A 20783-nucleotide genomic window follows, 5' to 3' on the forward strand; every position below is an offset into this window, starting at 1 on the left:
CCTCTGCTTGCTTGAACACATCATACCCAATCTTATGTGTGTATTTTATGTTTTCCTTCTCCTTGCCATAAAAACTAAAACCCTGCAACAAAATCCATCTTCATATATACAACATATCATTTACATAAACCTATAATTTTTTTATCATTGGATTTTAATTTACCAGCATGCGACGATCTGTGAAAAAAAAACTTGATAATAAGGCAGTTTTCAACTAAACCCCACACACCAAAAAGCTTAACTCTTGCCCAAGTCTCAGCCAGTGGCTAAAATTCATGTACCTAAAACTTACGAAGGTGAAAATTGAAACTAATATTAACAATTAACACAGGTAAGTGCACATCTGCAATGATAGGTATTGAAATCTGTGAAATAGTATGTTTATTCAAAAGCTACAGACATAGTCATAAACATACTGCTTAACTATATTTATCCATAAACAAAAGAGCGAAGGAAATGAACCAACATCACCCAGGAGGTTTAGAATCCTCTCTTACTGAAGGCGATCTAGAATCCAAGCTTCCATCTCTACCAAATCTTGTCAAGCTCCTCCCTGCTTTCGGAGTCCCTATACCCGGACTGGTGCCACGATAACTAGCTCGAAGGCTTTCGTCAATAGAGGATGATGACTTTGCGATGGCATTCCTCACAAACTTCTGAGCAGCTCGAGAAAGCGTTCGAACATTAGGGCTCATGCTGCCCCCTCTAGCCGGCGAATGTAATGGTGGCTTTTGAAACATCCTCGATCTCTCCCTCAATTTACGGGCAGCATCCCTTGACAATGAGTGGGCCTTCAAATCTCTTGAAGGCGGGCATGGGATCTTAAAATGTGCCCCTTCACCATTTCCCCCAATACCAACCGGTGTGTCCTCTTGCTCCAATCTCAATGGCGTCCCTTCAATCTCTCCCCATGTAATGAATGGCGATTCACCAACACCCGGCGCAGGCGATGGAGTCCTAACAAAACTATACCCATTTTCAGATTTTTTCGCAGACTCAACGTAAAATGGATTCGGGGTCTTTCTCAAATCCTCCAAATCATATCTTTTCAACCTCTCAGCTTCTCTATCCGAAAAGGGCCAAGGCACGGGTGTCGCACCAGCAACAGGGGTGTAAAGAATTGCAACAGTCTCATCCTCTTTCGGCCTAGAATCCACCAAATTTCCATGAAACCTCGTGCTCAAACGATCAATTTCCTTTGTCAGACCCTTTAATCTCTCCGCCCTTTCAGCCACAGTCAACGCAGCTTCCTCACGATTAGTTGAATCATACATTAAAGCATTCTTCGCAGTATAATTCCACCCTTCTAACGTACTCGGAGGCTGATCAGACGTCCCATATCCATCAGTAATCCGATCCCGCTTCTCAATTTCTAGGCTTTTCCTTTTCCCTTCCCCCTCCTCCTCCCCTTCCATCAAATACCCATATCTCTCCTTCCTCTTTAGACTAACTTTCTCCATAATTTTCGAAAAACTATGGTTATCTTCACTCGTATAATGCCTAAAAAACTCGTCTAACGACAATTTATCATCGTCAATTCCCAAATCATCCCCCCCAAATTCCCCTAAACCCGATGTCAAATTAGACGGGGTTTTGTCGATATGGAATGGTGTTGGTGTTGGTGATGAGAAAATCTTAGAAGCAGGAGTTTGAATTTTACCGTCTAAATTGTTGGGAATTGTGGTTTTGCCACGGCGCTCCAAGATCTTTAATTGGGCGTCTCGGATCTGGATCGAATCTCCGGTACGGATGGCCTCGAGCCAGTCGAGACGGTCTCGGAGCTTGGGGAGGTCAGGGAAGAAATCACGCTCGATGATCTTTTCAATGGAGGCAACATAGCTGTCTTCATTGAGGACAACGGGGTGGCGTTTGGTAGGGTTTCTAGAGTTTGAAGAATTGAGGGTTGATTCTAGGGTTTGAGAGGATGATGGGGAAGGGGAGAGGGAGATGTGGCGAGGTGAATGGCCTGGAGATAAAAGCATGGTTTTGGATTAGGGTTTGGGAGAGAGAGAGGGTAGGAGAAATTGCAGAGGAGATGGATTAGGATTAGGGTTAGGGTAACAAAAGTAAGAGAAAGAAAGGGAGAAGAGGATTTGGGGGTAAGGGTTAGGGCACAGAAAGGTCTCTTTTTGTGTTTTTTTCTGGTTCCGAAGGGGGTTTTCTTGGCTCTAAAATACGCCTGCTGCGCTGTGTGGACTCCGGTAATGAAAAAGAGAGTGAAAAGGGTTGGTTTTTATGTTATTTATAGGGAGATTTTATATGGTGTAAGGCTGTAAGCCCTTGTAGTCCCGTAATTTTCAAAAAGTAATGTACGGACCACACTATCAGATGATCCGAACCGTCCATATGATGGGCCATGACGTAAATAGGTTGTGCCCAAACAATCATTTCTATAGGATCATCCCAGCCCTCTGATCCATAGATGAACTGCATATTATGGAAACATGTATAGATTGCTTGCTGGATTCCCTACTAGGTGCGTAGGTTTTGCTAAAATAGGCCTTTTGTGGACAGCCGTGCAAGCACGAGAAATGGCAAAGAAAAACAGTGACCCTACCCTGCTTAGGTGATCTCAACCATTCATTTGTTGGGTCTCTGTTGTAGATAGTGTGGGTCCGGAAAATCTTCTCTATAGGATGTCCCGAAAACCCTCTTATCCGTGGAAGTTTATGGGTACTCTTATGGGGGAACGGTATCCATTGCCTGCCGCTCTATCCCAATCATACGCCTTTCCATAAGATAAGGGAGGGCTGTCATCTAGCTCGTTCGATCCTTTACGGAGCGCTAGGCTCATCCAACGGTGAAGATTTCTTGAGCCCACCCTTTCAAAAAGTCTCATAAGCTTTTTGACGCGGATTCATGTGAAAGGGGTCCGGATCATCTTAAAGGGGGTGCGAATTTATCATCTCCCAAAAGTTATAATTTTCTCTTAATTTTGTTGGCTAAGTTATTTGATTGTGCTTTTATAGTTTTTGGGCTGCACGTGCCGTGGACTGTATAACTTCTCCCCTAAATGAGGCTCGATCCTTCAAGGGCTACGATTATTCAATGAATGCAGACCCCATGGAAAATGTGCCACACTTGTGCACGCTGATCAGATCACTTCCACATGCACATCCCATGTGGGGCCTAAATTGAGACTTTTGAATAGGAGCCTTACAAATAGGAGTTTTTATAGTACATTATTTTTCAAAAAATACTATATGGACCACGGCTGATCCAAAGCGTCCACGTGATGGGCCACAACGTAAATAGATTGTGCCCAAAAATAGGATGATCCCAACCCTCTTATCTATAGAGAATATGGAGACTTCTATAGATAAGTGGGCTAGGATCATCCTATGGAAATGATTTCTAGCGCACAATCTATTTACATTGTGTTTCATCACATGGATGGTTCCAACCCTCCGATGTATCCTATTTAGGATCATCCTATCTATAGAGGAACTGCATATTATGGAAACTTATAGATATAAGAGAGCCACGATCATCATATGGAAACGATTTCTAAGGCGCAATCTAATCTATTTACATTGTGTTTCATCACATGGACGGTTCGGATCATCTACTTCTTGAAAAATGTGGGACTAGAAGGGCTTACACCCCCTCTTTCCCACTCACAACCGACTTTCGGGTTTAGGGATAGGTTAGGGTTAGTGTTTTTTTTATCCAGTTGAAGTGAAGGCCTGTTCGTCTTTCTTTAGCTCTAAGATCAAGTTTTTAGAATTCCGGTTTCGTTTTTTCAGATCCATTCAGACTGTAACGTTAGGGTTAGGGATTTGGTTCTTAGGGTTTCGGCATTATATTTCCGTTCTTTGGGCTAGGGAAATCACGTAAGATTTCGTCTATTAAGGTTTTGATCTTGTGCATAAATGGCTTCTTCTACAAAATCGGTTTTGAGAAGAAGCCATGCTTATGTTTGTGGGACGGGCCATCCTAATGATCTAGGGTTTCTTTTCAGATCTAGGATTACGTTCTTATGACAATCGCTCCCCCAACTTATGGGCCCATTCCTATCTTTTCAGATCCAGGGTTACGTTCTTAGGGTTACCTCCATTCATACTGTAAGATTTTCCCGTTCTCAGGCGTAGAGAAGAGAAATCACGTAAGATTTCGGCCATTAGGGTTTGTTCTGCGTATCTTTCTGAAAAATAACACGTAAGATTTCGTCTATTAGGGTTTTTGGTTCTTAGAATGTGGTTCTTAGGGTTTCAAATCACGTAAGATTTTGGCAATTAGGGTTTTGTTCCACGTATAAATCTGCATAAAAAATGGCTTCTTCTACAAAGTTTATTTCTGCAGCCATCAAATCCATTCCTGCAAAGAAGGAAGCTCTTCGAAAAGCCTTCGAATATCTCCAATCTTATTCCGCCTGTCTCTCCTCTTTCACCCTTCAATGGAAAGACATCGAGGCATACATCGACTCGGTTGAAAAATCGATCAAAACTCGCTTCAAAGAGGTGGAATTGAAAGAGATTGCGAAGGAGATTAAGAAGGAGAAAGTTCCAGTAGAAAAACTAGAAGAAGTGTCATTAGAGGCGACTCTGCGGGCGGCGGAATTGAAATCCTTGTGTGAAAAAATGGATGGAAAGGGATTGAGATCCTTCATCAATGAGAACAGGAAAGAGGTGGCGGAAATTAGGAATGAGATTGCTAGGGCTCTTCAGTTTGCTTGTAATCCAGCAAAGATGGTTTTGGATGCCATGGGGGATTTTCACAATTCAAAAAGAGATGAATTGATGGGGATTAGACATAGTTGTATTATTCTGTTAGAGTCTCTTTTTTTGATATCTCCAGAGATTAAGAATCCCGCAAAGGAGAGGGCGATGAAATTGGCAGTTCATTGGAGGGGGTCGATTGGTCTGCAACGTGGCCACCCTTTAAAAACTGTTGGTTTTTTGCAGCTTTTAGCAACCTACGGATTGGTTTCTGCATTTGATGTAGATGAGTTATTGGACCTTCTCGTTATTGTTGCTCCGCAGAAACAGACTATTGATTTGTTTAAGGGGCTTGATCTTGTAGAGAAAATTCCTGGTAAGGAACTGAGAAATAATTACTCTTGTGTTATTTTGTCTGCAATTTTTCATTCTTATCTCATATAGAGGAAATGTTGTTTCTACTAGTCAAGATATTTAAATTTTTGCCTGTGGGCGCTTTTCTCCTATGAAATTTCTACTCACTTAAGAGTTTAAATATTGTCTGTATGTTCATATATTCATTCATATAATTTTAGCATCTGAACCTTTTGTCCAGAAAGATTTTGTCTTTCACCACCTCAATTATTTTAGTGTCACTATCTTGGCCCTTTCAGGTGTTTTTAGCTAGCTAAAAGTTTCCTTTTCTGTTTCTATATGTTAACCTTGGTTGTTTCTAGATGATATGTCTTTTTTATATTTGCTGTAGTCTATGATGGTGCATATTTTCTTTTTGATTTTTTGAAGGAAGATTTTTCTGGGTGAAAGTCTCCTTACCATGTTGGAGCAAACTAAACGTGTTTGTACATTCCGCGGTAAATCTCTTTGGAGTTGATGGTCCTTTTTGGGGATCTCCTCTTTTACCGAGCGGTCTCATATTCCATCGCCTTGGGGATCTCCTCTTTTACCGAGCGGTCTCAAATTCCATCGCCTTGGGGAGCAGCGTTGCTGCCATTACTTCCTGGGATTGGCCATGATGCACACATTTCATTTGTACAATCCTCATTTCTTTTGTCTGCCCATTTTCTGATGAGTACAACGCTACAACCTTGAGTAGAATCATACTATCTCTTCTGATATAACTTCCTTCTCCTCCGCGATAATCCCATCAGCCTTCAGAGTGGCTATGCAACTGGCTTGCCTTCAAGCAATCCTATGACAGTAAGCAGTATTTTTGTCTCCCTCTTTGAACCCTAAGCCTCTAAATCTCTGCCTCCAGAAAATCTCCTCCTGGAGCAATAGTCGGTTATACTGCTCTTATAAAGATCTCGTCTCCTCCACCTTCTCTTCTCTGGCATAGCAATTTCCCGAATTCGGCGTAGCAACGCTAGTTTTTTTTTCCTCTTGCTCCCGCCTGGATTCCTGATTCCACTCATTTAACTTTTTTTTTTCAGATGTCTTAGCTTGTTACCAATGATTACGTCAGTCAGTCTTGAAAAAGAGACCTCATTCCACCACTTCCCCAATCTCTCTCCCCCATCTTTGGGATCTTGAGCCATGCCTGCTCGAATCGGAATGAAATATGTCCCCAGCACTGCAGCCTAGGGTCGAGTAGCAAGGGGCAGTGATGGGCAAAACTTTTTGATATGCATCTCGGAAAGCCTCGAACAACGCGGGTAAATATGGAATCTTTCTTTCGTTCCTCGACCTAGTGAATTGAGCTCCGATAAGCGGTAAGTCCATGAGCTCGTATCTACCAATGAAATCTGCAAATGCCCTAGCCTTCCACAAGTCTAGCGATGTTAAAGTCACCCCTTTATACACCACGAGAAGGCCCATCTGCTCCTTAAAGACCTCCAGCTCATTGCAAAGCAGGCCCGGGTCAACTCTATGAATTGGTCAATAGACCCCTGTAAACATCCGCATGGTCTGGTCAGATACCTTACTCAATACAATGGATATCGAGAATCACCCGATTTAGGTCTCCCTCATTTCAACCTCGACGGAGTCCAAAGCCACCAAGACGCCCTCTGCAGTGCCTATGGCGTCAATTGTCAAATAATTCCACGATGACAGATGTCGCAATGCCTTCAAAATAGGCGTGTGCATGCACCCATTTTAGTTTCATGGATGCATAGGGCAATTTGATTTCAGGCTATGTTATCCAGAATAAGCTCTTGTCTCAAACCATTGTTGTCACGAATAGTTTATCCCGAGTTAGTTTTATGTTTTGTTTGTTGACAATGTTTTTTAACTTGTTTGTTAACAATGATTCATCTACTGTTTGTTCAATGTTATATTATCCAGGAATTGTTTTCTCGAACTCGTCTATCAAGGTAGCCTTTCCATTGAAAATCACACCATCTTCTTGATTCTCTTAACCAATTCATCAATCTTGAAAACCACCAATAGACCCCTTCTCAACCGATTCATCACTTAACATTCTCCTTCAACCTTTTCCTCCACCAATTCTTGTTCTTTCTTTAACCCCTTTCTTGAATTCTAACTACCTACGTTAACCTCCCCAAGAATCCACTTCTTGATCTAACCTTAACCAATTTTCCCTTAATTTGCTCCTTGTCATTCCCTACACGACTCCATCTCCCTTCCATCAAAGATTTCCATTAGTTTCAAATGTCCTTTCAACCATTTAAACCATCCTTTTCAACCCTTTCTACTGCCCTTTCATCCCTTTCAACTGCCCTTTTCCACTCTTTCAACAACTGGCAAACTCTGCAAGTGCAGAGAGAGACCTTGCCAATGTGATGAGGGTGCGAGAGTGGAGACGGAGAAATGGTACACGTGGTGAGCGTCATGCGTGAAAGCCTTTTTTTGGATCCGATTTTGGATAGAAATGGGAGCATACGATATTTACCCAAGATTTATCTTTGAGTGGGCAACTGAAATCGCTCCTCATGTGGGTTTTCAGTTACTCTAATTTCAGGGTTAAAATGTTAATGTGGGACAACTTCTATTACGAATAGTTGCTCGACAAACGCTGAGTATATGGTTGTTCGAGATTTTTTTTTGTCCTGGAAACTTAACTTGAAATCAAATATGCCCATAGAATGTTTGGTTTATGCTTCCTCTTAAATTTCTTAACCCGGGCTAATTGTACTGAGGCGGCCCAAACCTCTCACATTCCATATTATGATCTTCATTGATCACCAATATGAGACAATTGCCCCCTGTGACACAGTTCCATCCATTCGGCCCTTCCCTCAGCCTTGCATTGTGCTGCTCGAAGTGCCTTCGTTATTAACCGATGACTGCACTCTGATTAGGTCCCTCAACATCCTTCTCGAGGCCTATGATATCAATGCATCTACTTGGTGGTCCTTCACATGCCTTTCCCTTATTTCAGCTATATGAAACAATCGGCGAAAGCTCGGCTCCAGACTCACATATGTTAAACCCAAAGCTCTGCTGATCGCCAATATATGATTTCCTAGAATCTCTAACAGATTGCCATCAGGTCTTTCCATTGCAATTGGGGACAACCGTTAGATTGATGAATTATAATTAATTCTTTGCATTCTTTCCTAGCATTCCCACATTTTCCTTCTTTTCTCTTTATGCTATCACATTCTTCCCGACTTTCTATGTAACGTCCGTCATTTGAATCTCTGAATCTTCTGGCTCAGATTCACTTTCATCCTGTCCCTATGGGGAGATGCTTGCAAAAGGGTTTGGATCGAGAGATGCCCTTGTCGGATAGCTTGGATTTTTGTCAGTCATCTGAGTTCTTGCCCCTGCATCCTGCCGAACACAAGGAGTCATAGGCAAACCACATATATTCTCTTTAATTGAAACTCGCATAACTGCGGGGGACAGATAATGATTGGTAGGTTGATTCTCCTTGATCTCCGCTGCAAATGCAATTTCCACAACCTGGGTTAGTAGGTTTACCTTTGGCTCCATCGCCTGGCTAGAAAGAACTGCAGAGCCCGATCTATACCTTTCTAGTTCTTAATCACAGTGTTACCTAGGGATGGAGCTACCCATTCTTCCCTCCTTGGCAAGGGGGCTAAGGTCTAAGGGAATCAGAAGCCGATGGAGATAGAACAATCACCTTATGACTGAAAATTAGCTGCGGCTCCGCCTCCACATCCAACACTTAAGGATTATGAACAACTGCTTGCTAAGAATGGTAAACAACCGGCTGGGCCGAAGAAAATGACATCAGATTAGGAACAGGTGGCTCATGGCCTCTAATTTGTACCCTTCCAAAATGGTTTGATCCTTACTTCAACTAGACCCCTTACAAAACCTGATATCTTGTCGCACAGAACTCCTGAAGCATGCTTCTACTTCAACCAACCTGCTCTTATTCTGTGGCTAACCTCCTCTTCAATCTCTCCTTCCTTATGTAACAGAAAAAAAGAAGAAAAAAGGGGCATTTAGGTTGATGACCTTGACAGGGTGACATCCAGTGGTAGAACCCCCACCTTTTGCTTCCTTGGTCTGTCTCCAGCAGATTATCAGCGCGATATCCCCATCCGGCAATCTGCCATCTTGTTCTCCTATGCTGGTCTCCATTACACTTTGGAGGCCCACCGTTCTATCTGATCAAACCCTCCATTGAACCCATCTAGGAGAGAGAGAGAGAGAGAGAGAGAGAGAGAGAGAGAGAGAGAGAGAGAGAGAGAGAGAGAGAGAGAGAGAGAGAGAGAGAGAGAGAGAGGTTAGGGTTTTAATTGATGGAGATAGGCCGATTCACAATAGTTCATGAAATATGACAAGGGGCATAAATTTTGTATTTTTAGGGATGCATCTTTTGATTAGTTGTTGAAATCCTTAAAGAATGTCATTCTCTTTATTTTTTAGCCAAAAAACAGAAAAATAACTCCCTAAAATGGTTAAAGAACACAATCTTGATTGCCGTTTCATGGAAATATTGCCAATGACTGGGTGCTCCTTCGGAATTGAAAAGACATCTTGACAATGACATTCCATCTTCTAGAGTCTTCACATTGTTCGCCACTGATGTGATCATATTAAAAAAACACCATCTTTCAGGACTGAATGGTTTTTGAAGCATTGATGTTATTCTTCAATTCAGAGACCACATTTTACTTATGTTTGTCCATGGTGTGGATTATGTGTTTTAGTCATCCTTTTTTTTGCCTGTATCAGATTTTCTTCAGAAACTGGTCAGCAAGGGGAAGCAACTTCAAGCTGCTAAGTTCATCTATAATTCTGAGCTTATGGATAAGTTCCCTCCGATACCGTTGTTGAAAGCATACTTGAAGGAATCCGAGAAGGCTGCTCAAGAAATCCGAAAAAAGGGCAATCACTCAGCTGAGTCTCATGTATGTAGCATCATTATATAGATTCCCCAAATAATTCAATGGCTTTACTCTCAGTGATACTATATACTGTCTATTCTGTTACAGAATTTCGCCACCGGAGAAGAAATTCATGCTGTAAAAGAAGTAATTAAATTTGTAAGGGGATACAAGCTTGAATCTGAATTTTCATCTATGAATCTCGAGAAGCGTATTTCCCAGTTTGAGCAGCAGAAGGCACAGAGGGAAGAAAAGAAACGTGCTGCACCTAAATCCCAGCACCAGCCACCAAACAAGAAGCATCGACCTTCTGCAACTACTGCCCCTTATGTCCCCTCTCCTACTTCATCTCAAAGAGCAGCCAATCAACAACAACCACAGCCTTCTGGGCCCTTGGTCTATTTGATTCAACAACAAACAAAGCCTTCTGGTGGTTTGGCGGGATCTGGTATGGCAGGAACTAGTATGCCCTATGACTGCCCAGGTACCAGCTTTCTGATAGCACCTTTGGGTTTTAGTGCTCATAAGCCATTAGGTTATAGTGGTTACACTTTGTCTGGTGGCTTGTCATATCATCCACAATACGACCCTTAGTCTGGTGTAGTTCAACTGAGTTCGGTCGATGTGGATAACTTGGTAAACCTTGGCATCACTTTCTGAGTCATTTGATAAGCCGAACATAGACTGTTATTTCTGCTTTTGACATAGGTTGTGACAATTATGGTCATAATTGTAACTTTGGCTTAGTTCCTAGCTGCTGTGGATCTTAATTGAATGTGTTATAATCTCCTTTGGGGTTTCATCCATATTAGATAGTGGTCTTTATTTTCCTTTGGTTTTCTACATTCTATAGACAGTTTAGTCTTGGTATTCTACACCCTAACCTGCTCTATAATCAAGGTCAGGGTGCCCACATATTAGTAGTTGAATAGTGTTTCATTTCATGTTGATTGACTAGGTGCTTAATGGCAATGCCTCAGTTTTATTTTCTTTTCTTTTTCTTTTTCTTTTTATTTTTTGGGTACTCTGGGCTCTTTTCAAGGTTCTTGCACAATCTCTGGCTAGACAGCTATCATGTTCTATGTTTCCTAGTGCCTCAAATCAATGCCTTAAATACAAGGTTCAACGTACCTTCCCTTCCCTCGAATCAAACTTCTCTCCTGGTTCCTTTAGTTCAGCTTAAGGGCCATTGCCTTACATTCCGCCTTGGTTCTTTCACTCCTCTCATCGAATCTCCATTCCTCCACCCTCGCATTCCCTATAATAGTACAATCTTTAACCCAGTCCCCATCTTATTCCCTGATTAAATCAGTGCCTTTACTATGACATTCCATTAAGTATGATTCTCTTGTTGATGATTTTTTGCTTTGCAGCGATCAAGCAACTATGTCAGATCTCGAGTATCTGAATCAGTTATCCTGCTAGCTTTTGTCAAAATGCAGGAGATCCTTTATCACGACACTTGAGCAAGAAAACAAGAGTGCAAATCCCTATAAAGTACAATGAAGAAAGGAAAATAACTAGCTCTCTTGCCTCTTAGTTCCAAAGCACTTCTCACACTCGAAGAATGATTACTAGTTGATCCTAGTAGTCTCTCAAAGAAATTCACAAGTTAAGGCACTTGAGAGGGAGTGAGTGAAGAATTTGATCAAAGTGAAGATTTTAAGGTAAGTAAATGATCATAAAAGGATTAGGTAAGCTATTGAGATGGTTTTAAATGAGCCCAATGACCATATTTATAGAGGGGTGGCAAAACTAGCCATCATTGGTCTCCCTACGGCTAGTACAGAGGCTTCACGCGGAGCTCTATGCAAGCCGTCACCCAATTTTTTGTTTTGGACAGAACCACCGTACGAAGCTCCTTGGGATTTCACGTAGGTCCATGGGTGGAGGCTATCTGTTTTGCAATTTTGCTTGTTCTTTGCTGATTTTTCAATGGGCCTTTGAACTCACTTTTTACTACTTTCATGGAGTGCCATATTGGTCCAACCAAGTTTGGACACCACCCTGGCCATCCACAAATCCAATTTAGTTATTTGAGTTTTTTAATCCCTCTTGTAGGGTCTTGTAATATGAAAAAATATCGAGGCATACATCGACTCGGTTGAAAAATCGATCAAAACTCTCTTCAAAGAGGTCGAATTAAAGGAGATTGCAAAGGAGAAAGTTTCAGTTGAAAAACCAGAAGAGTCATTAGAGGCGACTCGGCGGGCGGAGCTGAAATCCTTGTGTGAAAAAATCGATGGAAAGGGATTGAAATCTTATATCATTAATAAGAATAATAAAGTGATTGCGAAAATTCGGAATGAGATTGAGGGGGCTCTTAGGTTCGCTTCTGATCCCGCGAAATTGGTTTTGGATGCCATGGATGGATTCTATAGTTCTGTTGATCTGAATTCAAAGGGAGATAAGGATGTAAAATTGGCGATGATTAGACGTGTATTCTTCTGTTAGAGCGTTTGGTTTTGATATCACCGGCGATTAACAATCCGGTGAAGGAGAGGGCGATGAAATTGGCAGTTGAATGGAAGGGGAAGATTAGTCCAGGGGGTGAAAAACCTGTAGAAATTGTTGCTTTTATGCAGCTTTTAGCTATACTTGGATTGGTTTCTGCATTTGACGTAGAGGAGTTATTGGAGCTTTTCGTTTTTATTCCTCGGCATATTGATTTGTTTAAGGCGTTCCATCTTGCAGAGAAAGTTCCTGGTAAGGACCTGAGGAATAAACACTTTTAGATGCTTTTGTGTTAATTACTTACCGTGTTTTTGTCTTTGTGATTTTTCATGCTTATCTTGTAGAAGAAATGCTATTTCTACTAGTGAAGATATTCAAAAATTTACTTGTTGGTGCTGTTATACTACACAATTTTTTCTCACATAATAGTTTAAATCTTCGATGTCTGTATGCTCAAATATTCATTCATATAATTTTAGTACCTGAACCTTTTGTCCAGAACGATTGTCTTTTAGATGCTGTGTCAATTACTTCTGTGTTTTTCTCTTTGTGATTTTTCATGCTTATCTTGTAGAGGAAATGTTATTATGTGATTTCCACTAGTTGGGCTATTCAAAATTTTGCTTGTGGTTGCTTTTCTCCAATGTAATTTCTCCTGACATGATATTTTGAATCTCCCTATACTACTAATTTTATTTTAATCAATGTCTGTATGTTCAATTATTCATTCATCTAATTTTAATATGTAAGCCTTTTGTCCTGAAAGATTCTATCTTTCACCACCCTAATTATCTTAATGTTACTCTCTTGGCGATTTCAGCTGTTTGTAACTAGCTAAAAGTTCCCTTCGTTGTTTCTTGATGTTAATTCTTTTTTATAGTTGCTGTAGTATGTGATGGGGAAGAATTTTTTTTCTTGAATGGCAATGACGGGGAAGATTTTTCTGGGTGAAAATTTCCTTACCATGTTGGAGCAAACAAATTGTGGTTGTACATTCCTCGGTAAACGTCATAGATAAAGCTCTTTGGAGTTGATGGTCCTTTCTAAGGATCTCCTCTTTTATAGAGCGGTCTCATATTCCATCGCCTTGGGGAGTAGCGTTGCTGCCATTACCTCTTGGGACCGGCCATGAGGCACACATTTTGTTGGTGCAAACCTCATTTCCTTTGTTTGTCTTATGCAGAATAAATCATTGTGCATTGTCTTTCGATATTTATGTGCTGTTGATTCTCTTCAGTTTATCGATCTGTATTTGGTTGTAATTGCCTTTCTATGTTTTTCTTGCTCATTTTTTTCGTATGTGTCTGGGTGAAAGGCTTTGTTGAGTTGAGTTGAGTTGAGTTGTGTCTGGGTGAAAATCTCCTTACCTTGTTGGGGAAAGCAAATCGTGTTTGTAGAATCCAAAATAAATGTCACAGATAGAGCTTGGAGATGTGAAACACATTTTTTCAGTCTGTTGACATCTGCATTATCTTTTTTCTATTCAGTATTTGGTTCCCTGCTGATCCTTTTTATTGGAATAGATCATTTTCTTATATTTTATATGCAGTCTTTAGATTTGTATATACTCTCTGTATATGTATAGGTGTATACGTATATCTATATGTGTAATATATATATATATATATATATATATATATATATATAATATGAGGAAACTGTTGGTGCGCTTAAGCTCACCAAACTTTTGGTGAGCTTAAGCGCCCCAATCACATGAGGGCCCACTTTGTTAGGTGATCCAAAGCATTCATTTTAAAGTCCCCTACATGGATAGGGGGTGTACCAAAAATCAGCTCCATAGGATCATCCTAACCCCTCCATTTGTGGAGGACAAAAATGGACAGACACAAATCTGCCCATTTTTGTCCTCCACAAATGAAGGGGTTAGGATGATCCTATGGAGCTGATTTTTGGTACACCCCCATCTATCATAAGGCCTTTAAAATGAATGCTTTGGATCACCTAACAAAGTAGGCCCCCATGTGATTGGGGAGCTTAAGCGCACCATAGGTTTGGTGCGCTTAAGCTCACCAACAGTTTTCTCATATAATATATATATATATATATATATATATATATATATATATATATATATATATATATATCTTTTCACATTTCGTCCCTTGTGAATGGGAAGTTGAAAAAGGGGGGCTACGCGCATGAGTCGCCAGGTGGTCCCGGTGGGCTTTTGGCTATACCACACGCCCGGCTAGGCTCGGCTCGGCCGTCTGAGCGTGGCCCGAATCTTTCTGTTTTCTTTATTTTTAATTTTAAAGTTCATCAAACTTCGTCCCTTTACGACGACATTAAGAGCACTTTTTTTTTTGAATTGCAATGACGGGGAAGATTTTTCTGGGTGAAAGTCTCCTTACCATGTTGGAGCAAACGTCGTGTTTGTACATTCCTTGGTAAACGTCCTAGATAAATCTATTTGGAGTTGATGGTCCTTTCAAAGGATCTCCTCTGTTACTGAGCCGTCTCATATTCCATTGCTTTGGGGAGCAGTGTCGCTGCCATTACACCCTGGGACTGGCCATGAGACATTTCATTTGTACATTCATCATTTATTTTGTTTATCCTTTTTTAGTTTTAGTTATTTTTCTCATGCAGAATAAATCATTGTGCTTAGTCTTTAGATATTTATGTGTTATTGATTCTTTGCAGTTTATCGATCTTTATTTGGTTGTAATTGCCTTTATATGTTTTTCTTGCTCATTTTTTTAGCATGTAATGGGGAAGATTTTCTGGTTGAAAATCTCCTTACCTTGTTGGAAAAACAAATCGTGTTTGTAGAATCCAAATTAAGCGTCATAGATAGAGCTCTTTTGGAGTTCATGGTCCTTTTTGTTGATCTCTTTTGCACTGTGGTCTCATATTCCAGCTCCTTGAGGAGCATCCTTGCTGCCATTGCCTGGCCATGAGAGACACATTTCCATACTAGAAACGTTTTGTAAAAATCACACCAAAAAATTATGAAACATATTAAAACGGAAAACAGTAGTACACATAGTAATAAAAATAGAAATAAGTAAAACATTCTACAAAAAAATTAAATAGGTAAGGAACATATGTAAATAATCCGTATTTGCTTCTAATTTAATAACAATTATGAAAAAAGTTTGGTGCATTCCTCACATATTTCTCATGCTTCTCTTGTATCTCTGTGTTTCTCTTGTATTTCATGTGTGTTTTCCTTGACGTTTATTATCGTTTCTGAAACGTTTTTAATGTGTTTACAAGACGTTTCTTAATGTGTTCATCATATGATTTTCTATTGTTTCTACGTTTCTCGTTTTCCCTGTTTTCCACGCTGTTCCCTGCTTTCGTTTCGAATTTCGCTTCCTGAATTTGTTTCCCTGCGTGGTAACTATGGTTGTAACCAAGGTTTTAAATTTCGACTGAAATCCGATTTCGGTCATTACTGAAATCGAAATCCTTGTTACCTGAAAGGCCGAAACGTTACATTATTTTAAATCGAAATTCCGAAATTTCGGACCTTGGTCCAAAATTTAAGGGATTTCACCAAAAAATCTGGAATTTATTCATTATCTAATACTTTTCCGAAATTTCAGCTGGAATTACCGAAATTTTGGCCGAGCCGAAATTTTCTATGGAATAAAATATTATTTTATTTGATTTCGTGGAGTTTGTCCGAAATTTCGGCCAAAAATTTCGGTTTCAGTAAGGACCGAAACGCATTCCGAAACCAAAATTTAAAAACAGGTTCCTTTTATCAAATTTTCTTCTTTCCACCATCTCCATATACCTAATTCTGTATAGTCATTTGTGCACTCCAGTTTAGCTAGCAACTTTGTGTGCTGAAGAATGCTTATCTAGCATCCACGTTTGCTCCTTTAGATATCTTGTGAGGCTTTCTGATTGCCGTTTCATGGAAGTATTGCCAATGTCTGGGTGCTCCTCTAGTATGGAAAAAACATCTTGACAATATGGCACTCTAGGGTCTAGAGTCTTCACATTGTTGGGCAGTGATGAGATAAACACCATCTTTCGGGACTGAATGGCTTTTGAAGCCTTGATGTTTATTCTTCAATTGTGAGGCCTCTTTTTACTTATTTATGTCCATTGCCTTCATCACGTGTTTGAGTGATCCTCTTTTTTAATTTGTAAATTGTGGACAATCTCTCTGATACTTTTGCTGTAGTTTTGTATCTTCTTGTCATTGAGTTGCGTTGCATGGATTCTGATTTGCGTGTCGGGATCCGACACGGATTCGAGGTGTCGGATTTTGCAAACCCCAAAAAGTAGGATTCGTGGATTCGGTAATTTTTAAATAGAATAAAATTTCAAAATTCAAATGTATATATATATATATATATATATATAGAGAGAGAGAGAGAGAGAGAGAGAGAGAGAGAGAGAGAGAGAGAGAATACAGTTCCTGCGGGTGCCCTCATATAAGCTTACCTGCGGTGGCTCTTTCAAAACATAGGGGGCCCACATTGTTAGGATGATCTGAAGCATTCATTTGAAAGGCCACATCATAGATAGGGTGTGTACAAAAAATCAGCTCCATTGGATCATCCTAACCCCTCCAAAAGTGGGGGCAAAAATGGGCAGATTTGTGGACAAAATGTGTCTACCCATTTTTGCCCCTACTTTTGGAGGTGTTAGGATGATCCAATGGAGCTGATTTTTTGTACACACCATATCTATGATGTGGCCTTTCAAATGAATGCTTCGGATCATCCTAACAATGTGGGGCCCTTATGTTTTGAAAGAGCCACCTCATATAAGCTATATGAGGGCACCCTTAGGAACCCTTTTCTCATATATATATATATATGAATTTTTTTTTAGGTCGAGGCGAGTTTTTATCAGGATTCGCATTTTAAAAGAGACAACGATGACTTGGATTCGTCCAAAAAAAAAAGGATTCGTGAGGGACACAGCTACGACAAGAATCCCGGTGTGTCCTACGCGAATCCATGTCCGATTCGCTTGTGGAGACGTTTTGACACGGATTCGGCATAGGGGGTCAAAGAATCCATGCAACAATATTTCTCTTACTGAACATGCAACAATCCGACAACTTTTAGGTGTTTTACAGTGGTGGTCTTAACATCACTCTTGAAATCACCAATCAAGGTTCACTTCTGCTTTGGATAATTATATTTTTCCTTCTATTTTTGAATGAGATTATATGTCAGGACAGGTTCCATCCATGCGAATCTTATGTGGCTATATCAAATAGTAAAAATACGTCACTAATTGTATGGAGTTCTCATCTCTTGGTGTGATATGGTAGTTGGGTTATTTTTTGAAGATTGTTTTGGGCTGGCTTACCTAGCTTTTTGCTGGAAAAATGAATGAGGAATTTGAGATCTTTGCTCATTAGTTTGTGGATAAGTTCTTCCAGTGACCAGTAAGCTTTTTATCTGTATCAGATTTTGTTCAGAAACTAGCCAGCAAGGGGAAGCAGCTTGAAGCTGTGAAATTTGTCTATGCTTTTGAAATTCAAATGGCTGCATTCAGGGAAGGTGATTTCAATGAAGTAAAATCCAAATGGGAAAACTGCCTTCTCGGGTACTTCTTGGGCCAGAGGCCTTATTACAGAGCTCTCAAGAATCACCTCTCTAGAATATGGCAGTTAAAAGGAGATTTTGATCTTATTGCTCTCTCTAATAGTTTCTTCCTTTTCAAATTTAACTCGGAGGAGGATTGCACTAAAGTATTGGAATCATCTACAACTTATGGAGGGAGACCTCTCATATTGCAAATATGGTTCCCGGATTGCGCCCTAGAGAAACTGAAGTTGTCTTCGATTCCCATCTGGATAAACTTCCGGGTCTTCACCTCAAATACTGGACCCCTTCTGGTCTGGGTAAATTAGTCAGTACTGTTGGTAAACCTTTATATGTGGATACCCAAACACCAGAGGCATCGAGGCTAAAATATGCTAGAGTCTGTGTTGAAGTGTCCGCAACCAAGCCTCTCCCTGATGTCATTCATATTCAAACCCCACAGGAGATGAAACTCAGATTGTTGAGTTTGAGTGGAAACCCATTCCTTGCAACAATTGCCATGATTTCAGTCACTCTATTGGAAACTGCCCTCAGATCCCTCCAAGCTGCTCTCAGGCCTCTTACTCTGTAAAGCAACAATGGGTTATTAAGAATCCTAACAATGTTTCCCTTAATGAAATGGCTGTCCCTAACCCAAATCAGCTCAAGCCCCACCCACAAAGTTCAAAGGATGCTGAAATTGTTCAGAAGAAGCCTCATGCTGTCAGTAGAGATCTTGCTAATGGAAAAGAGACATAAGTCAGAACTCCGGATCACCAAATTAGAGTCGACAAATATAAATTTTCGGTTCTCCAAGATCTGTATCACAACTCATCCACCTTTGAAGCTACCCCTCAGGATCCCCTCTCATCGGAGAAAGTCGAGAACCCTGCCATGGCTTCTAATCCGGGGCCCTGGCATTTAGTCCAGAAAAGAAAATCCAAATCCCATTTCCTCTTCCTAACCCCTACCCATTGCAGACTCCCTTTCCCGCTCAAGAAATCTTAGGTCTTCCCTTTGATCCTCTTGGGCCCTCGGGTTTCATGGTCTGTGATGTGCTTATTTTGGATCCACTTGTTGGTGCTTGTGTCTGTTTTGAGCAGTTCTTCGTGCTGGTTTATTTTGTTTAGTTTTTCTCTTGTCTGGCTCTAGTTTCCTGGAGCCCCTTATCTTTCCTTTTGTTCCCCTCTCCGCATGTGGTTGGGGTTGTCATCTTATTCTTCATGCTGTATCTTTCTTTTTTATCTATATATCTCGTAGGGGTCTGCCTAACCCCAGCTTACCCATAAAAAAAAAGTTCCCTCTAGGACCATTGTTGAAAGCATACTTGGAGGAATCCAAGAAGGTTGCTCAAGAAATCCTAAAAGAGGGCAAGCACTCCGCTAGGTCTCATATATATTATCATTATATAGATTCCTCAAATATTTAAATGTCTTTCCTCTCAGTGATACTATATACTGTCTATTCTGCTACAGAGTGAGGCCATCGCAAAAGAAATTGATGCGTTGAAAACAGTAGTCAAATCCGTAGGGAAATACAAGCTTGAATCTGAATTCGCGTCTGTGAATCTTGAGAATCTCATTTCTCAGTCGGAGCAGCAGAAGGATCAGAATGCAGACAAAGAAGCGCAGAAGGCAGCCGAAAAACGTGCTGCAATGGAAGCCCCACACCTAAACCCAAGCAACAGCCACCACAGAAGAAGCCTCGAGCTGCTGCAACCACCACCACTTTTGTCCCCGTTCCCACTGTGCCTCAAAGAGCACCCAATCAACAACAACCACAGCCTTGTGGGCCGTCGGTAAATTGGATTACGCCTTCCTCTGTTTCAGCTGCACCTTACTCTGGCTCAGTTGCACTTTACTCCTGGGTGGTCATACGGTAATATGACCACCCAGGTACCAGTTATCTGGGAGCAACTTTGGGTTATAGTGTCCAATATAGCCCTCCAAAGTCTCTTCTCTACCCTTCAGAACTTCTTCTTGGATCTAGTTTGTATGAGAATAAACCATTGGGTTATAGGGGTTACCCTTTGTCTGGTGTTTTGCCATATCCTCCACCATACTACCCTTAGTTTGGTGTGATAAACCAAACATAGAATGTTATTTCTTGAAATTAGGTTAGGCAACCCAAGGGGGGGTGAATTGGAATTAATTAAGATTTAAAGATATAGATGTGATTAAATTCAAATTGAAATTATAACTATCCCTTGTTAACTTAGAATTAAAATAAATGTAAAGGGAAAGAGGTTACCAATCACATATGAAGAATGATGAGAGGAAGAAGAGACCACACAAGAGTTTTAGAGTGGTTCAACCTTAGCACATACTAAGGTCTACGTCCACTTGCCAAGACCTCCTTGGAGATTCCACTGTAAGATCCTCCTTTCTCACCGCGCCGGACCAAGAAACCCTCTTACAATGATTCACCTCTCTTATCGGGCCAAATCGAAGACCCTTGTACAAATAGTTGAAGAAAAACGATGTTGAATCTCTCTTACCCTCTTATAGGCTTGATGTACAATGATTGCTCTCAAATAGCTCTCCAAAAGAATGTTACAAGAAACCTTAATCCAACTCTCCAAAAATGAGTACAAGTGAGCTTGGTAGATCTTTGAGTTGATGATGATAAGTGAGCCTTGAGTGTGTCTTCTCCAAAGATGATTGCAAGTAAGATTTGTGGAGATCTTCTTCTATGAGTTTGCAAGTTTGAAAGCAAAGAAGAAGAGAGCTTTTGAAAAATGCTTGGAAATGCTTTAATTCACAAGTATATATCTTTTCCCAAGTTGCTAAAGTGTGTTAATGGTGTTTTAGATCACGTATATAGACCAAACAAGAATACAACCGTTGGAGGGCAAAATGGTCTTTTTCCAAGCAAGAAAAGTAAAA

General features: G+C 40.6%; 2 protein-coding genes, 1 non-coding gene and 2 pseudogenes across 3 annotated transcripts; 4 read left to right on the plus strand and 1 right to left on the minus strand.

Moving 5' to 3' along the window:
• Positions 1 to 332: 332 nt before the first annotated feature.
• On the minus strand, positions 333 to 2220 carry LOC143846579 (uncharacterized). Its single transcript, XM_077355054.1, has one exon. It carries the CDS (start codon positions 1980 to 1982, stop codon positions 468 to 470), a length of 1515 nt encoding a protein of 504 aa, XP_077211169.1. The 5' UTR covers positions 1983 to 2220; the 3' UTR covers positions 333 to 467.
• Positions 2221 to 3591: 1371 nt separating this feature from the next.
• LOC143846584 (truncated FRIGIDA-like protein 1) lies at positions 3592 to 10752 on the plus strand. The gene is made up of 3 exons (XM_077355058.1): positions 3592 to 5034; positions 9771 to 9946; positions 10031 to 10752. The coding sequence occupies exons 1-3, from the start codon at positions 4272 to 4274 to the stop codon at positions 10514 to 10516; spliced, it is 1425 nt and encodes a 474-aa protein (XP_077211173.1). The 5' UTR covers positions 3592 to 4271; the 3' UTR covers positions 10517 to 10752.
• Positions 9612 to 9702, plus strand: LOC143847711 (small nucleolar RNA SNORD96 family). Its single transcript, XR_013235223.1, has one exon. It is a non-coding gene; the product is annotated as a small nucleolar RNA SNORD96 family (small nucleolar RNA).
• A 1252-nt stretch (positions 10753 to 12004) lies between the features above and the next one.
• Positions 12005 to 12672, plus strand: LOC143891937 (FRIGIDA-like protein 2; annotated as a pseudogene).
• Positions 12673 to 16357: 3685 nt separating this feature from the next.
• On the plus strand, positions 16358 to 16438 carry LOC143847712 (small nucleolar RNA SNORD96 family; annotated as a pseudogene).
• Positions 16439 to 20783: the final 4345 nt, after the last annotated feature.

Source organism: Tasmannia lanceolata, unplaced genomic scaffold (genome assembly GCF_043159265.1).
Source record: "Tasmannia lanceolata isolate RefF3 unplaced genomic scaffold, GAP_Taslan_0.1 ptg000015l, whole genome shotgun sequence".
Lineage (NCBI taxonomy): Eukaryota > Viridiplantae > Streptophyta > Magnoliopsida > Canellales > Winteraceae > Tasmannia > Tasmannia lanceolata.